General features: G+C 48.0%; 1 protein-coding gene across 1 annotated transcript in view; it reads right to left on the minus strand.

Annotated features, from left to right (window-relative positions):
• Positions 1-17,696, minus strand: part of tiam2a (TIAM Rac1 associated GEF 2a) — a 41,001-nt gene that overhangs the window by 13,044 nt on the left and 10,261 nt on the right. The window contains exons 8-14 of the mRNA XM_087832723.1: positions 14,853-14,909; positions 9,382-9,558; positions 8,820-8,924; positions 8,653-8,731; positions 8,478-8,567; positions 8,177-8,395; positions 6,245-6,339 (exon numbers count right to left, since the gene is read on the minus strand). Coding sequence (XP_087688849.1) covers positions 6,245-6,339; positions 8,177-8,395; positions 8,478-8,567; positions 8,653-8,731; positions 8,820-8,924; positions 9,382-9,558; positions 14,853-14,909 — 822 coding nt within the window. The remainder of the gene's footprint in view (positions 1-6,244; positions 6,340-8,176; positions 8,396-8,477; positions 8,568-8,652; positions 8,732-8,819; positions 8,925-9,381; positions 9,559-14,852; positions 14,910-17,696) is intronic.

Raw genomic sequence — 17,696 nt, forward strand, 5'->3', positions numbered from 1 at the left:
GCCAGCTGTCCGTTTCCTAAATCCCCGAAATCAAAGCCAGAGATTTTAATTCCAACGTCAAGTCAAATAAAAACTTAACTGTCAATCCAAACATCCAAAAACACAACAATCAAGCACAACAACACGTAGCTTCCTTCTCCAGCGAAGCCAGACTACATCTGTTTAAATTCTTAAAATCTCCTACCGAAGCTCATATTTTAAGGTTTAAACATCCACTACCTCTCCCAGTCTGCGAGTCACCATGACGAGCAGTCTGTAGAGCAGCCTCCATGCCGCCGTGGCCTGCTGTTGGGTCCTGCGGGCGAGCGAGCAGCTCTTCCTGCGTAGCCGGCCTCCTCTGGACGTTGGCATAACAGCTCGGAGAGAGTGAGCTCTGAAGTTTACTTGACCTGCCTCGATTCTTATTTTAATTCCCTCTGATGATCAGTCAAACACCCTCATCAACTTTCCTCCTTCTTCTTCTTCTTCTGTGATTTCTCTTTAACTCGCCGTTGCCCGTCTCTCCATCAGGCCCAAGTCAGAACCCTCAGACTTGAGTGCACCTCAGCCTCTGGGGCGAGTGGCCACTGGTCTGTGAGCGTAGGCAGAGAAAAACTGCTTGCTGCCTGCTCGTTTTGCATATCAGTCCGTACGGACGGTCTGGCCGCTTGGCCTGTGGGGGAATTTCTCCTCCAGCAGCTATTACTCTCTGTCGCCGCGTATCAGCGCTGCTCCTCCGATGTCTCTACCGCCACAGACTGCCATCCATCCTACTTCCTTTTGTCCGTTTGTCTCCTTCCTCTCCTGTTCGGCTCCAGGTGACCTCGCTGCTGTGATTTCCAGAGAGGCTGGGGGCTGTATCTGGGTCCAGTCTCTCAATAGCGACAGTACAATGCAGACTGTTCTGGCTTGTTACCTCCGCACACACAGGAATGGCTGACTCAAAGCTGGGAGGCTCTGAGCTGGTGGGGGGAACCATGCAGGAATGTTAACTATGGCCTCGTACAGGAATAAAACATGACATGTATCGCTCGCTCGCTGGCGGGCTACTTCATGTGGACAGAAATAAACAGATGCTGGTTTTAACAACAAACTATAATGGAACCATTTTTCTCGCCTCACTCGGGTAAATAAATGTAAGGGATTACAATTAGGAAGGTTAGTTACTTGTCCTAAAGCTTCCTGCTGCTGTTCTTTTACTTCTACTTGCACTGCAGCTTCCTGCCTGGTTGTAAAATGCCGTGTAAATGCAGTATAGACGCGTAAGACACCAAACTGCATCTAACGCTGCAGACCTGCCAGTAGGTGTGTGGAATCACAATCAGTTCTCAATGTTTTTGTAGTAAACGTGACATGAACGTCTCATTTTGACTCACGGTGGCGGCGCACAGCGGGAGGGGAGCGGTGGAGGAGAAAGGGAACGGCATCTGATGCAAACCGAGGCTGTGGCGCTTCCTCTTTCGCAGCTTAACCCCCAGCTGTTGCCCATTGGGCAAGTTTGTCTGCAAAGCCTTCACACTCAAGCCTTTTATATTTGCAGTCAGTGAATGCATAATAGCAGACGTCTTCCTGCCAAGTCCAGGTGTGAGCAGGAGCATCCTCAGCTTTGGTATATCGGGACTAAACTTTACAAACTGCACCAAATGAGATGAAGTTCTGTTTAAATTTGGACTCTTCCACATGTGCAGACTCCTCTCGCCCCGCGGTCATCCGTCTACGTCCTAAAGAGACAGTGTTTTCAGTTCGTGTGCACATGCACGTACAATATTTTTATACTGAGTAAGCTAGTAAAGCATGCCGCTGCATATAATTAAGTCTCACTTATTTTTACTTGGAGAAAACAAAAGAAAAAGAAAACACAGCTGAGCTCTGTCAGAGTGGGAGGATGCAAGATAAACACTAAACAGCATCTCTATCTCCCTTTAATGCTCCGATGGAGTCATTATGTACAGAGCTCAGTCTGCCTCGCAGATGAAACGCTGCTCAAATCAAAGGAGAAGCCTCGCGCTTTACCGGCGAGGAGCCCCGTCTTTGCAGGAATAAACAAACAAACGAGGGGAGGGAGGAGATAAGGAGGAGGGCATGAAAAACAGGCGTGTCCCCGGGGCTGGCGTCGACCATCCTTCAAAACAAACGGCCTTGTCGTGACACCGTGAGGCCGAGAAAGAGCGCGGCCGAGAAAGAGCGGAGGCCCGCGGCCGCCGGGCAGGCCGGTGATTCATTTGCCGTGTTAGCGGGCTATAGTGCCACCGTGCCATCTTCTTTTCAAAGCTCAATAAAAGAAGACGCGCACTCGTAAATCAAACCGAGCAGAGGGGAGGAGAGAGAAATACGAGCGGGGAGGGCCGGCCCCGTCGCGCTCCGCTCCAGCCCATTTACGCCTTTTATTATTCATCCTAAACAAATATTATTCCGCCAAGTCTCCGAGGACTTAGAGAGAGGAGTGTGTTTTAATAATGAAGCCAGCTCCACATTAAAACACCCGTTCTCCTCAGCCCCCGAGGCTATTCACATGCACTCCACTGCATTAAAGCCAGAAGACAAAGTAATGCCGCGACTCGATGCTGTTCCCTCTCAAAGGGATGCCCACACTGAATAAAAGGTTAAGTGGCGACGCTTGTTGCTGATGTTAAACACCTCACGGTCACAAATAATTCACAGTAATGGCAAACGTCATTCTGTAGACCGCGTCCGACCCAGAAAAGCAAAGGATGCACGATACAGCAACTACCTGCCGTCACCACGAGCCTCAAACCGAGCTGCGAGCACTCTGACAGTAAAACGACTCCCTGCTTGCATTTGTTCGATTATTTTTACTGCACAGAGGGATGTGGGCTGGTTGTGTGAAACTTTGCAGCTTAAAGTGTGAAGAGTCTGAACTATCAGCCGTCCCAGCCCCACACAGAAACCCACGCGCCCACAGTTACCGGCTGTTTGTCTTCTTTGGAGTCTCTCCGGCAGGACAAGCAGGCGGTCAGGTCCTGGACCACGCAGGACAGCTTGTCTTTCAGGAGCCGTCCCAGCCTGAGAAGCGCAGATCCTAAGAACGGGGATATTTCCTCGGCTTTGCAGCCAAACGGCCAGAACCAGCAGCAGCACGTGGCTGCGACTGCGCCCGAGGCCTGAACCAGCGACCGGCCCCTCTGAAGCAGCTCAAATAAGATGGTGAGGCAAAGGCACGGCCGGGGATCCTCATCCTTTTCTGCTAATGCCGTGGCCATGCTGGGTCATTGTACATCGGGATCCCCGTCACTCAGTTTTTATCTCCACGTCTGGAAGTTCTGGAAGTGGACTGAGCAGGGGAAGGCTAGCATTAACCGTGCTGACAGCAGTAAGCCTAGATTATTAGCATGCTCGTGGCCAGATGGCGGCTGATGGGCTTAGTCATAACACACAAGCACTTCCACAAATTACCCACACCTACCCACCCCTCACACACGTCTGCTCAAGTTTAGAGGGGGGGCGGCGGTAGCTTCAAGGAAGACAAAATCATGTGTGAAGAAGAAGATACAACCTCGTATCTGCAGGCATGTGCCAACGTTTTGAAGTTTGGGATCCACGATAAGAGGGGAGAACTGAAACATCCTCACGGGCTTTTAAAACATATTAAACACCTCAGACTCGTCCAGCCCGCAGACAGAGAGTCCAGAGAGCTGGAGAGTAAAGATGTGAACAAACGAGCCTGCTTATTACTCAACTTAATAACATCTCTGCCTGAATCGCGCAAATCTCGCTGCACTGACGTCCAGACAGAGCACGGCTCCAGTCATAGCTTCATAAGTCCATTCAAATGCTCTTAGTGAAACGTCTCGTCTGGACAAATGCAAAGAAGCTTAATACGTCTGTCCGCTGTTTGACCTTTGGTTCAATGCAAAAGATGATTGTCTGCTTTGCATTGCATCGAACACAAACCGCAGAATCTATTATGTCATCGTTCATACACGAGGACACCTGAGCTCAAAGCTGCACCGACTGGTCCGTTTCCTTATCGATTATTTTAACCACAGTTTGCCCAATAAGTGGAAGAAGTCGATTAAACCCTCAGAACAAACGTGAATTTAAATGATTTTAATCAATCACTTGCATGCGGACTGGTGTCATGCGGTGAAACCAGATTACTTCCCACATCCTTCCATCTGCCTAATGGGATTGCACAGCATCCTATAGATGCTTATGTTGTAGCGCAGCAGCGCGGCGGTTAGCGCCGACGCATCACATGCAGTCCGGGGCCTTTCTGTGTGGGGTTAGGTCATTCTCTATTGACTGTAGGTGTCAATGGTGTCAACAGCAGATTGACTACCTGTCCTAGAGCTGGGATAGGCTCCGCCTCCCCCCTGCAATTGTCTGCAAGTAGAAGAAACTGATCGAGAATCTGCTGATGACCCGCGAGCAGAGAAGTCCCAATCGAGGCTCCGCTCACGTCTTTCAGACCACTTTAGTGGCTCAGCTCATTATGGTACAACAACACCGTGTTAAACCGACTGCAATGGCGCTCTACATCCAAACGTTTCATTAAATAATAGACACAATCATTAAGTCAACAGTAAACAAAGCCGTTAACTTTGCCTGGTAAGTGTTTCAGCTCAAACACACACACACAGACACACACACACACACACACACAAACACACACAGACACACACGTGTAATAAGCACAAATTGGAATGCAATAGACTAATTAATCAAAAACGATCAGTCAGGTTGAGGCAGCTGATTGCATGTGTGACAAGAGGCATGAAATTGGTCCTTCCCTTCCATCAATCTCTATCGACTGTGCGAGCACCGCGTGCATGCACGTGTGCAGCTCTGTGCTGATGCACGGCCGGTTTTCTACCCGGCGACTCGATTTCTTTCTGCACGCCCTGGAGAACAAACTGATGACTGTGCGTTGATTAAATCGTTCTGTGCGCAGCAGCAAAAATCTGATTTAGCAGCACCAACATCTCCCCCTGCATTTTATTTCTTTTTAATTTCCTTCACAGTGGTCGATTCCCACCGATGCAAAGGGGGAGCCCTTTTCTCCTTTTTCGTGTCAATGTGCACACATCCAGTGACACAGACACACTCGTAACCCTCCCTCTCTCGCGCACAGCCGCACACCTTCCCATCTCCCATTCGTTCCTCGGGAAAACAGAAACGGCAGGGAGCTGAGCAGTGGTGCAGTGCAGATCCCAGCAACAGGACTGACTCACGTCGCCGGGCAAACAACAAGAGACGAACAGAAGAGAGCGAGAGTCCACCTCCTGGCTGACCTCGGGTCAAACACGCGGCGGCTGCAGCGATTAACGTTTTTACAAACGTGTCGCCTGCATCATATCAATGACGCCTGCTCCCTTTTTCATTTACTCTGCATTACATAATGAGCAACTTGCCAAACATGCACTCACAATCACAGCAGCGACGACTGTACAGCTTTGAAGGGCATTAAATATTAGCCGAACGATGCAAGAGGAGGTGAACGTGCACGAATACGTTTAGGCTTCCAGCCACGGCTGCATCATTAACACGCGGCTTTCTGCTGTGACCACACACACTCATTACTGCCCTCAATAAACACCGGCACACAAATCTTCCCGTATTACATTATCACATCACTGAAGCGTAATTCCCGGCGGAGCAGCCTCGCGGTTTAATGACTTCAATAAAGTTGGTTTACATATCAAAAACCTGAGTAGATATTGAGCGACCAACAGGACAGAAATAGGCGCACAATCTGCCATAACTCAGAAGTGTTTGGCACATTTACAGATATGAGATATTCCTCTAAAGTGGCCTGAAAGGAAGCTGCATTAACTGTAGCGTGCTTAGAACAAAAGCTGGACTCTCACGGCTAACAAATGCATGAGAAGGAAAAGTCTGCATGTAACAAACAGAGTAGCTCTTAATAAAATGGTGCATGTGAATGACAGGAGAAGCGTTCTCTTCAGAGGATTTGGCGTTGCCCCCAGGCGTGCTTGTCCTCATGTGCATGTAGACACATGCGAGTGTGTTTGTGCAGCAGGCAGTGGGAGTGTGACACAGCCTCCCCTCTCAGTCTGCAGCCGTCTGCGTGACAGTAATAAGCTGTGTTTATACCGGTGGCTACGATTGAGTATCCTAATTATGGAAATGCTGAGGATTGGTGCCAGTCTGGTTTCTGACAGCCCCGCAGCTTCTGCTGAGAGTGCGCACAAACACAGCACACACGATTTCACTCACACAGACCTGAGGAAAGACAGAGCGTGGATGTTTACACGTCTTTTTCTCGCACTCGGGCCCCTCCTACCTTGCTGTGCTGAACGGGCCTGTGTGCGCAGTGGGAGCGACCATCCTCCAGTCCTACGTACGGCGATTCGCCACCGCCAGCTGCAGTACAAACATCTGGAAAGAGAGATTGTGGAGAGAGAGAGTCAGCGTGCGTCTATCTGTGTTTGATGGTGTTTTAAGCTCGTACCGCCTCTTGAAGCGCATCCTTCTAACCCACAAAGCACAAACAATGCAGACGAGAGTCGGTCTGAAACCGCTGTGGGCGACTTTGTCGTGTACACAACTTAAATATGTCTCCAAACTAAAAACAGCAAGGGCAGAAAAGCAACAACCACACGCCTGGAAATCCTAATTAAAGACTCCGTTATCTCTTTCCTTGCTCGACTGGGAAAAAAACAACAACTCTGGAGATAAAGTTTGCTGCGAGTCCAGCCTGAAAAATGTCTGCAAATAATATTTGCATGATTACAGCATGACAAACAGATAAACAGTGTTTTGAAAATCATTTTTCAGCCTCCTCCTGGTTAAAATTCAAGGTCTGGAGGACACGCTCTCTAGCAGCTGGCACATGCAAGATTTCTGATTGTCGGCTGGGAGGCAGGCCAACGTGTCGGCGGGAAACAAAAGAAAACTTCTGGGCCTCCCATTGAGCCGAACTTGGCATTTTTTAAGCCGGCAATCATCATCAGCCAACGTCTGATAGCTAGGCCGCAATTTCTAAATATATCTAATCATCCGCTGTCGCTTCTCTCGTCTCGTACGTTTGCATCAGGCTGAATGACGCCAGATGACAGACGTCTTCCTTCTAGGAACGCCACAGTGAAATCCTTTTGTAATTCGTGTCAGACAAGTGTTAATTCCCCCACTGAGGGCGCATACCTCCCTGCCTCCTTATCAGCCTGCCTGGGATCATGTGCCCTCTAGAGACGGAGCGGGAGAACTGCAGGCGCTTTGATGGCACCATTTGCAGTAATGAGGTCTTCTAGTCATTAATCCCTTTGTGTTCAATTACGGCCGCAGTGGAGGAAACGCTAATGAATTATTATCACTGTTTTTGTGCAATGAAATGCAATAAAAGCGACACAAAATGATATGCACGTCTTACAGGAGGTTGTGCAAACTGCAAATCCTGATCCAGGAGCTTCTAACTAGGAGAAATATACCAAACTGACACTTTTAGTTTCTTTTGTCTTGCAATGACTGCAGTTTTATTACATCTCACTCAAAATAACATCAGCCATACTATCTCTTTATTCCTTACCTTGAAATCAAGAGCTGAACAACAATCAGATATTTCTCTCTTCCAGCTGGGGATCAGCTGTGCTGACACGGACGCCCTGCTCCGCTCTGACACCTCGTCTGCACCGTGAGACTAAACCAGGCTGACAGCGCTCTATACATCCACAGCAGTAATGAGCCCTCTGCGGTCAAAAGCCCCTCCCGGCCTTTCCTCTCCTCCAGAACACACAGAGCTGTGAAACATCATCTCGAGCCCCCCCCTCCTCCTCTTTCTACTCGTTTAACTCGAGGAAGTGGAGCTATTAACTGAAACGGAAACGTAGTGACGGGGTGACAGAACTCCCAGCGCTTACTGGTAATGTGAGCAACAGCTCACCACTAATAACTCTGAGGTTCAAATAAACAGTAAATTCTAAAGAAGCATTGATTCTCGGGTGTCACAGCAATAACGCTGCCGAGATGATCGATTACAAAGATAAGAAGCGACTGCAGAAAAAGAGGAAAGAAAAACTGGAACTTTGCGGTTTGGAGTTCTGCACAATGGCGCTGAATGTTTTTAGCAGAAGTAACGTTTGCACAGTCATAACTCATAAACGTGTCACCTTTCAACTTGTACCAGCGTCACTTTCTATTCTACTGTCAGCTGTTTGCAGTAAGTAAAGCTGATGTCCTATAACGACTCCATCTATGAGCGTGTGTCTGATTAAAGCACCTGAGGACGACTTGGCTCGGTGGTGTTTACTTCGAACTTCCTGGCTGTGTTTAGTGGGAGGAGCCAGATGGTCAGAGGTCACAGGTGGCAGCACGGGGCCCTCCCGCCTCAGGCTCAGGTGCACAGTTTGTTCAGCAAACAGCGTTTGGATCAACGCCAGGTCCAGACCGGGGACGCACCGACCATTCAGGACCAGGATCTCATCGCCAGGACGCAGACCTGCACACACGGGCAAACTCGTTTCAGAAAAGCCACGCCGATCTCAAACGCGACGCTCTTATCGGTCGTTTTAGATCGGCACCTTCATTGAAGGCCAGGCCGTCAGGGAGCACTTCACTGACAAAAACCCTGCTGTTCTTCTGGCCGTCTGCGTATCCTGTTACTGCAAAACCTGCCAGGAGGATTCAACCGGAGGATTACATAAAGCATCACGACAGAAACTCCAAACACGATTCGCCCAAACGTGCCCGACTCACCCAAGTCGCCGCTGCCGCTCTGCCTGCTCATGTGCAGCGTAAACACTTTCGCCGGGACCACCTCCAACTGATCGTTGACCTGCGGGGCGATATTAAACAAATCGATACACGTTATAGAAAGAGCGGATAAATGAAGCGTTCGCGTGGGATCGTGCGCGTTTCCTCACCACATCACGGAGGAGCTCTCCGGGAGCCACGTATCGAACTTCCACGTGCTGCCCCGCTCGCCTGTGCAGTCGGAGGCAGTGCGCGCCCGGGTCCAGCTGTTTCACCTGTTTACACAGGAGCCAGTAAATGCTTAGCAGACGGCACGAAAATCATCCCACATATTTCCGCACCAGTGCTTCGCCACACAGCTGCTGCGTGGCCCGAGGTGGCAATTACTCTTCCCATGTAGTGATGGGAAATTTGCAGTAAACAAAAAAATGTTTAGCCTAAGAAAGTGCATGCATGTTGTTTTTGCATGTGTGAGCCCATGCATGTGAGAGCCCATGCATCTGCAGCCATTCAGGGGGGGCAGTGTGAAGTGTGTCATTTCAAACCCTCGGGGACATAATGCAATCAAATCTGCTGCTACAGCTGTTTGACACCAGACCATTACTGAGGCTGTTCTCGATGGAGTTAAGAAGTTTTGCATATATGAAACATTCAAATGTTTTTTGCTAAAACAGTCGCAGGAATATTATCGTCTGATTTTTGTCAAATGGCATAATTTCTTTGAAACTCAACCTTGCACGCTGCACAGAGAAGGTCAGCAGCTGCCTGCTCTCTTCTGATGGGAACTTGGACCGTCAGGCCGTCTGGCATGTACACGCACATCAGCGCATCTGCGGCACTGCTGACGCTGTCCCAAAGACCGCCCTCGGGGGGCGACATGGAGTATATACTCGTCAGCACGTCCAGCCTCTGTGTAGGTGCAGAGAGGGGCATGAAGGCAGGATGCAGGAGGAGGCGGGTGAGGAGCGTTAGATGGAGCAGAGAGGAAGGAGAATACGGGGGAGAGGGAGGTAAACAAAGAGAGGAGAGAGAGAGCAACAACACACAAATCAATACAGGTCCATTAGTCTAAATGCTTGGCTGTGGATCAAGCGGCAGAGCAAAGATGTCATACAATTAGCCTTTCAGAAATTCATCTGACATCACAGATGGCAGTTGCTCCATATAATAGTCATCATAATGACCGTGTACAGGATTGGCAAGCGTCTAGACGTCCCGATGGTATCGCCGCGGTTCTCCCGGGCTTTTTCTTCTAAAACAACCACAGGAGTCGTTTGGACTGAGGTGAAGTTCGGGGGGACGATTTATATCGAATCACTCGAACTTTCAGGAGGTAATTATGTGCTGCATTATTTGCGGGATTAAGAGCGAGCGGGGTATTAAGGTGGGGGCGGGTTGGCCTCGCAGGCGGCCATTTAGGGGTTTTGGTCGCGACTCGGTGTCTCTGGGGGAAAAAACGCCACAGCTGCGACGTGGAGCTGCGGGGCTGTGGGAGACGCCGCGGTGCAGCCCGAGACCACAATTATCAGAGCTCTGGATCACGAGCGACGGCGAATGTAGTGAAACACGCGGGTGGAAGAAGCCTGTGATTCAGCACGATGTGAAACGTGCTGGTTAAACTCAGACATGAGAGGGATAATTGCTTTAGTGAATAGGTTGGATATAAAGCGCAGCTTCAGATGCATTATGGCATGATAAAATAAAGCGTGGTGTGTGAGTGTGTGAGGCTTTGTCTGCTCTGCATGTGTGTGAGCTTTTCAGCCAGAGTCGAGCTGCCTGATGAATCACCTCAAGAGGAAAAAGACCTTTTTTTCCTGCCAGACAGACGGCCTAAAGGGACGCGCTACAGTCTCTGATTCAGAGCATCAGTTTGCTCCACACACACACAAACATTTGCCTCATTTCCACCTTAATGTCCTTTTGACTAGCCAAAAAAATGAGCCACCTGTGTTCCTCCTAAAAATGTTTCCCTACCCCGTCTGCATGAAGGAACACAAGGTGCTGCTTCAACGCCCACTTCTGTCTGCAGCTTTATAGATGTGAGGTCACGCTCACAACCTGAGGATGGAAAAAAAAAAGGCCGACATGTTTGCATAAATGTCCCGTTTGTGTCCCGGTGTGACTGCGAAACCAAAAACTCGGAGACAGACTAACACTGAACACTCATTCATGGTCAGAGCGCGTTCTAACGGGCCGACGGCTGCCTGGCCAACGCTCCGCGAGCCGCTGCCAGACACGCGCTGGACTTCAACAAGTGCCCTCTGTGGCGAGTGTGCGCGTGCTATTTATGTTTGCGTTCAGCCAGATCCTTCGAGCCAGCGCTTCAACGTTTCCCCTCCAGTGTGGAAATTATTTCGAAGCGAGCGGTCCTCCACCCGAGCTTCTAAAGATGGAACAGAGTGGAGTAACGGACGTTTAGTGATGACCGCTGCTGCGGAAGAATAACCCTCTCTGTTCCACTTAGCAACATTGTAACACAAATATTACAGCAGTTCCTCAAACAGATAGGAAAAGACTGAAAATTGCCAATCAGGTCTATTTAAAGCGTCTTACTCCACCCAGCGGTCCCCTCCTTTACAATGACACCAGTTTCCACACTCATAACACTACTGACTGTTTCTTAACCCGAATCTTATAACTGAAGAAGGCAAACACTCGTTTCATTTTACTCTCTTTCACCAGCAGACCTCTCAGTCTCACCCCTGTTGGTCTCCCTAATAAACGAAACATGGCTGCAGCTGACCAGCTGAGTCTTCATCGTCTCACAGCTCTGCATCGTTCGCCCTGAGCTCTTCTGGTCAAGTTGCAAGAATGTGAAAGCGTCTTTTTCAAATTCATTTCAAAGAGAATGAAAAGAATAAGTGCTAAACATAACAACTCAACATTCCCTCTTGGTTTTGGCGAGAGCATAAGACCAGGGTCTTTCGAGGTCGCCCCTTTTCCTCGATGCTGTTTGCGATATTTCAGGCGAGCACCTTAAGGCACAGTCGGGCTCGTACGAATCACTCCTGTGCTTTTTGAAGATAATGTGCTTCTGCTAGCGTGATAACGATGTGACCTTCAGCATGCACTGGAGCAGCTTGCAGCCAGGTGAGAACAACCTGATATATTCGCCTCCAAGTCAGTTCTTTGCTATTCATTTGTGGATGCACCATCCAGGAAAAATGAAACATAAATGTAGCACGAGGTGAAGAAGACGCTGATGTGGAAGGCAAACCTTACGCTTCTGATTTACCTGGTAATGTTTGTTCCAACCTTCATCCTTTCTGCTAATAAGGACTGAAATATTAGCCCCGCTATGAACCTTTGTTATATTTCCTTCTTCCTGTAAAACAGAGCAACAATGTTTTAAACACAGCTGTTCCAAACATCCCAGTTTTACTTTAGATATTTACATTATTTTACTTTGCACATTAAACTTGGAAACACACTGATAACTTTTTATGTCCTGATTTTTCAGCATCAACAATTCCTTCCCTCAGCTCACATCTTTGCTGAGGTTTATACTGTGTGTAATAAAACATGAAAGCACGTCATTGGTCAGTCGTTATTTGTGCTGTGGCTCAATCAAAGGTCAGTCGAATAATATTCACCCTCATAATTTCTGTTTTTATCAGATTATAATTCTTTTATTATGTGCAAACATAAATAATCTGTGCTGGGGTGGGCGGGCTCATAATCCTGTCCTAATCTTTATAAAGAACCACTTAGCAGACAGAAGTGACCCAAACTAGGACAAGGAAGCTTTTTATTCCAAAAAGCAGCAGCTGAAGTGCTTTGGTTTGATTAAACAGCTTTCGGGAGTTTCCCCAGGAGGAAGGTACCAACCTTATTTACGAATAAAGCGTCAGGATGGACGGAGTGTGAAAATGCATAAATGAAGTTAAAGCAAAGCTGTTTTAGTAACATAAGAATAAGTAGCGAGGAGTTTTTCCTCCAGCAGTCAAAACATATCAGCTCGCTCCGCTGAGGAGTCTTAATCCACAGCAAAACAAAATCATCCCTGTGCCGTTTTCCACTGCTGGAGGAGAGGCTGGACCGAGGATGTAAGGAGCCAAGCTCTGCTATGTGAGTTTTAACCTCACAGCATACCAAGGCAGCTCCAGCAGTGGCAGCTCGAGCCCATACAGATGTTTATCTCACCAACTGAAGGCAACAGCTAAACGTGACCTGCAGAAAAAGCTGGATGGAAAAGACGCACACAGAGAGGACATGACACGCACAAACACAGCAACACAAGGAAGCACAAGAGCGACGCACACCCTTCACTTCAAAGGATTAGTGCAGGATGAGTGCTTATGAGAGTAATTCGAGGGCTTTGAGTCCAAAGCAGCACAATAGGTGCAAAGTCATCAAGACGGAAATGAAGAACTGTGCATGTTGACAAAAATCAAAGCGGCTACGCTAACCTCTCTCTTTTCTAACTTCCCACACCGTGAAGCCTTAATCCCCCCGACAAACAAAACGGATCCCTGCGATGAGCCGCTTTCCTCATTTATGTCCAAATCTGAGAGACTTTGAGTGAAAAGAGCAGAGAAGCTTCCAGCAACATGCATGAAAGCCAGTGTTGTTTCCCCAACACGCTTCCTGCTCAGAGTCCCTTTCTAGGCCCTTAATGAGGGCCGTTTTACACTCGCCACATTGACCACAGACTAATGCTATGAATCACTACATCCTGTGAAACACTGATCTTTATAACACCATTCCTCCTCTGTCTAACGCTATCCATTATACCCATCTGTCAGTGCCACATTTCATCAGGCAGGAAATATTTTGGCTTGCTGGAGCCATCAGGAGGAGGATGGACTGACTCATTACTGCTGCACAAATCTGATACTGTCACCATGCCACCAAGCAGTGGCCACGAATGTTTAGCTGCGTTTTTCAGGTCTGTTTTGGTCTAAATGAGCTGCTTGCTAACTTTAGCCTAGCCTAGCTTATAAAAGCTTAAAATCTAAACGAGCTGCTTGCTAACTGTAGCCTAGCCTAGCATATAAAAGCCTAAAATCTAAATGAGCTGCTTGCTAACTTTAGCCTAGCCTAGCATATAAAAGCTTAAAATCTAAATGAGCTGCTTGCTAACTTTAGCCTAGCCTAGCCTATAAAAGCTTGAAATCTAAATGAACTGCTTGCTAACTTTAGCCTAGCCTAGCTTATAAAAGCTTAAAATCTAAATGAGCTGCTTGCTAACTTTAGCCTAGCCTAGCTTATAAAAGCTTAAAATCTAAACGAGCTGCTTGCTAACTTTAGCCTAGCCTAGCTTATAAAAGCTTAAAATCTAAACGAGCTGCTTGCTAACTTTAGCCTAGCCTAGCTTATAAAAGCTTAAAATCTAAATGAGCTGCTTGCTAACTTTAGCCTAGCCTAGCTTATAAAAGCTTAAAATCTAAATGAGCTGCTTGCTAACTTTAGCCTAGCCTAGCCTAGCTTATAAAAGCTTAAAATCTGGCTCCTGTATCTGACTGAAAACTACAACATGCAGTCCAAAAATTTAAGACACAAAACAATGAAATAGAAAGTGAACAATGGGATTTATTACAGGTGGCGTATTTGGATTCTATTTATATTCATGTTGGGAGTTTTAAACTGAAATGGGAATTAAAAAGAGAAGAACGTGTGGAAGTTGGAGCCCGGCGAGGTAAGGACCTCAAGCTCGCGCTGCTATTTTACAATTACAGCCCTCAATAACCAGCAAACGCTGGCGTTTTAAAGTCTGGCTGCTCAGATGGCCTGAATTCACACTTGTCAGTCATCCAACGCTTCGCCCACACACACACATACACATTCACGTACAACACCACCCTTTAACTCAATTATGGCGTGAATTGGACCCCTGTTCACGCCGCTTTTTCACAGGGCTCCATCCCTCCTGTTAGATATGCTCTCCATTTGTCTTGCAGACACCTGCAGATCAGCATGAAAGGAATCGCTGCTTTGATCCTGGACGTGTAATATACTCAGGCGGACACGTGCGCCTTGTGATCCCAACGTACGCACGCCCGGCGTGTTCAAATATCTTTGCACAGCGAACCATCAAAGACAGCAGAGGTTAAAGTGGCAGCAGACCCGTTTCAACTGCAGCTACTTCCAACTTAAACTAATAATAGTACAGATGAAACTGTGCAACGGGATGCCCGCGACAGATGGCGGGGGAGTTTTTAGGAGATTATTTTAAAAAGAAGTTACTGAAATGGGCGACTCACCTCGGTGCTCCTGGGAGGCAGGGCGCACGATTGGCCTCCAGCATCGCTTTCAAAGACCTGAAACCCAGAGACAGACAGTAAGAAGTACAGACAGAGGGGCACCACGCTGACTGACTCATGAGCCATTAGCACCTCGCCATCTCAGCAACACACATATTAAACACACACGGTGCTTTTATGCAGTTAATTAAAAACTACGCATGGCGAGTGCAGCGCTTTGATACTGCTTCCAAACTGTGGCCTTTGAAGGTGCATTGGTGGAAATGTGCAGTGTGTGAGTGAGTGGAGGAAATGTGTGTGTGGACACTGAGTAGTGTAGTGCAGTGTGTGGACACTGTGTAGCAGGCAGATCAAAGGGGGGAGTCTGAAAGCAGAGGGGAGGGCCAGCTCCCACCTATGCGTCTCCACATCCACAAAGTTCTCTGGCTCCTCGAGTCCATCCTGCCTGTCTGTGATTGGGAGGCGTGTTGCTAACCCTGCGGCCTCAGAACGTTTCAACAACTCTATAATACGGCCGTGACAGAGCTATCCGTCATGAGGGCGTGCCTCGAGTCCTCGTTTAAGTGGACTGCAGTTATCCGGCTGCGCTCTGACAATCTGTCAGCAGAGACATGACAAGCAGCACAGCAGCAAATTCAATTCACTATTTTGCTCCCCAAAAAGCTCCGACATGAAGTCAAAGGTTTGTTTTTGCCGTCAAATTAAAAGGCTCAAGCGGACTTAGAGGGTCTACAGGACCAAGACAATGTCTTTACAATCACAAAGAAACTTCCAGCTCTTGTTCTGCTAATAAGACTGCGTCTCTCCGCAGCACGAGGACGTTTATAAAATAGCTGTAAATGTTGCTGCTTCGCTAAAAAAAGCCAGCTTATTTTAGAAAGCTTTAACAACTCTTCCGCAAATCCTCGGACCTTTCTGGCCTACTTCCCACAAACGACTGGCGGCCAGCTCCTTACTATATCCGGAGCTCCGCTAAGGCGGATGAGAGAAGAGAAAAGGGGAGAGCAGGGGGGATGACTTTGGGGGAAGGTTGTGGAGTGCGCCATCAAAGTGGTAAATGGGATTTAGGCTTAGTCAACACACATGAGTCAGTGTGGAGACTGTGGGAGAAGCACCGCCAGCTCTCATGTTTGTGCTCTGAGAAATGGGGGCAGCTGGAGGGGGAGAGGGACAACAAATGGTGATAGAAATTAGGGAACCGCACGGTTTAAGAGATGGAATAAATTAAGGAGCTTGGAGAGTGTTTTTAAACTGGTAGATGGAGAGAAACCCTTGGAGATGGCACGTTTGGGAGAACCTGAGGAGCGCGTGAAGACGTATCACTCGTCAGCCCAACTTGCAGAAATAGCCAAGGAGCCGATGATGTCGTGTTTGTGACAGCGACGGTTGAATTTCCCACAGAGAATCACAGAAAACCAAAACTGACCCCCTCGCTCTGGGAAAAGGATTAAGGAAAATAGCAGATGTCCAGGAAACCCCAGCATTCAGAAAATCCCTCAGAGCGCTCAGCAGCCATTAGCTGTTCATGATTAGCCTCTAAGTAAAGACAAAAACACCAGAAAACACTAAAAAAGAGCTCGTGGGCAAGAGGAAACCTGGGGGGGGGGAATAAAAGGAGGCTGTTTAATATTTAGCGTCTTTACACCAACCATCTGCTGGTGTCTGCGGGGCTGAGGAAACAGTGGAGAACGCCATCTACCACATATGGCTTTTAATAATTCATGCGTGCTGCAGCGCCACCTCGGCCGCCTGCACTGTGAAATGTAAGTGGGCCTCATTAGGCCGGCTGGCTGGAGTCCCCCCAGAAAAATAATAACACGTACACGCATACCTAGCCGGGGACAGACGTGCGCAAATGCACAAGCATAAATATCACAGAGCAGGTGATGGGATAGATGAGCCCGACGAGAGCAGGCGAAACGGGACAGGCGGCGTTTTGCTCGCCTACCGGAGAGCCGCGCTCGGGAAACGCTGGACGCCACGCTGACATTACAGCACAAAGAAACACAAAGTTACATTCCTCTGCTTTATTAGAGGCTCGACTAATGAACAGGGGTCCATAAAATTACGCAAGTGTTTCCTTTGGTGATGCTTAAAATAGACCACCAAGGCTCGTCTCCAGGGCCGTATCTGCAGGGCACAGAGCGCTGCATTTCTGTATCAATAAATAACCAGCTTGCATGAGTCTAATTACTAACCTGAGAGGATTTAGATGCCCCCCCCCCCCCCCCCCCCCCCCCCCCCCAATGCACCTGGGTGAGGAATGCTCCCTTGTGTTTACGTTGATGGGAGGTTTGCGCTCAGCCTTACAGGAAAGCAGGAGGGATGTGAGCTTATGCGCTTTTCATTTAATAAAGACTCCTCTGGGGGAGGAGGGGAAATGTGCAGAGAGCGCTGCGTGACTAAAACAGTCTCTAGCTATTTCTTTCACATTAACAAAGGCACTGCACATGCGAGCGAGCGATGGGCCAGCATGCTTTCAGGTTGCTCCATTAACGAACGTGCACACTGTGCACTGAAGGCTCTTTCTCCTCATGTACAGTAGACGTGAACACGGCCTGTAATCATGCACATTCATGTCGTTTATGAGGTTTTTTAGTGAATTTAAGATAAAAAGAAGAATCAGTGCATTAATGTTTAACCTGTTTAATTCTTTCTTTAACCCTTTAAGACCTACCATAGAACCAAGTCCGCCAGAGCTTACTTTATATTTTTACATGCTGTGGAGCCATTTTTGGGAGCATTTCAAGTTGCTATACATCAATACAACCATTACAGCCTAAATTTTAATAATATGTCTGCATTAAGTGCATAGTTATTACATAAATTGCAAAAAAGTGCAAT

Source organism: Neolamprologus brichardi, chromosome 19, assembly GCF_056152115.1.
Source record: "Neolamprologus brichardi isolate AB-2024 chromosome 19, ASM5615211v1, whole genome shotgun sequence".
In the NCBI taxonomy this organism is placed as follows: Eukaryota; Metazoa; Chordata; class Actinopteri; order Cichliformes; family Cichlidae; genus Neolamprologus; species Neolamprologus brichardi.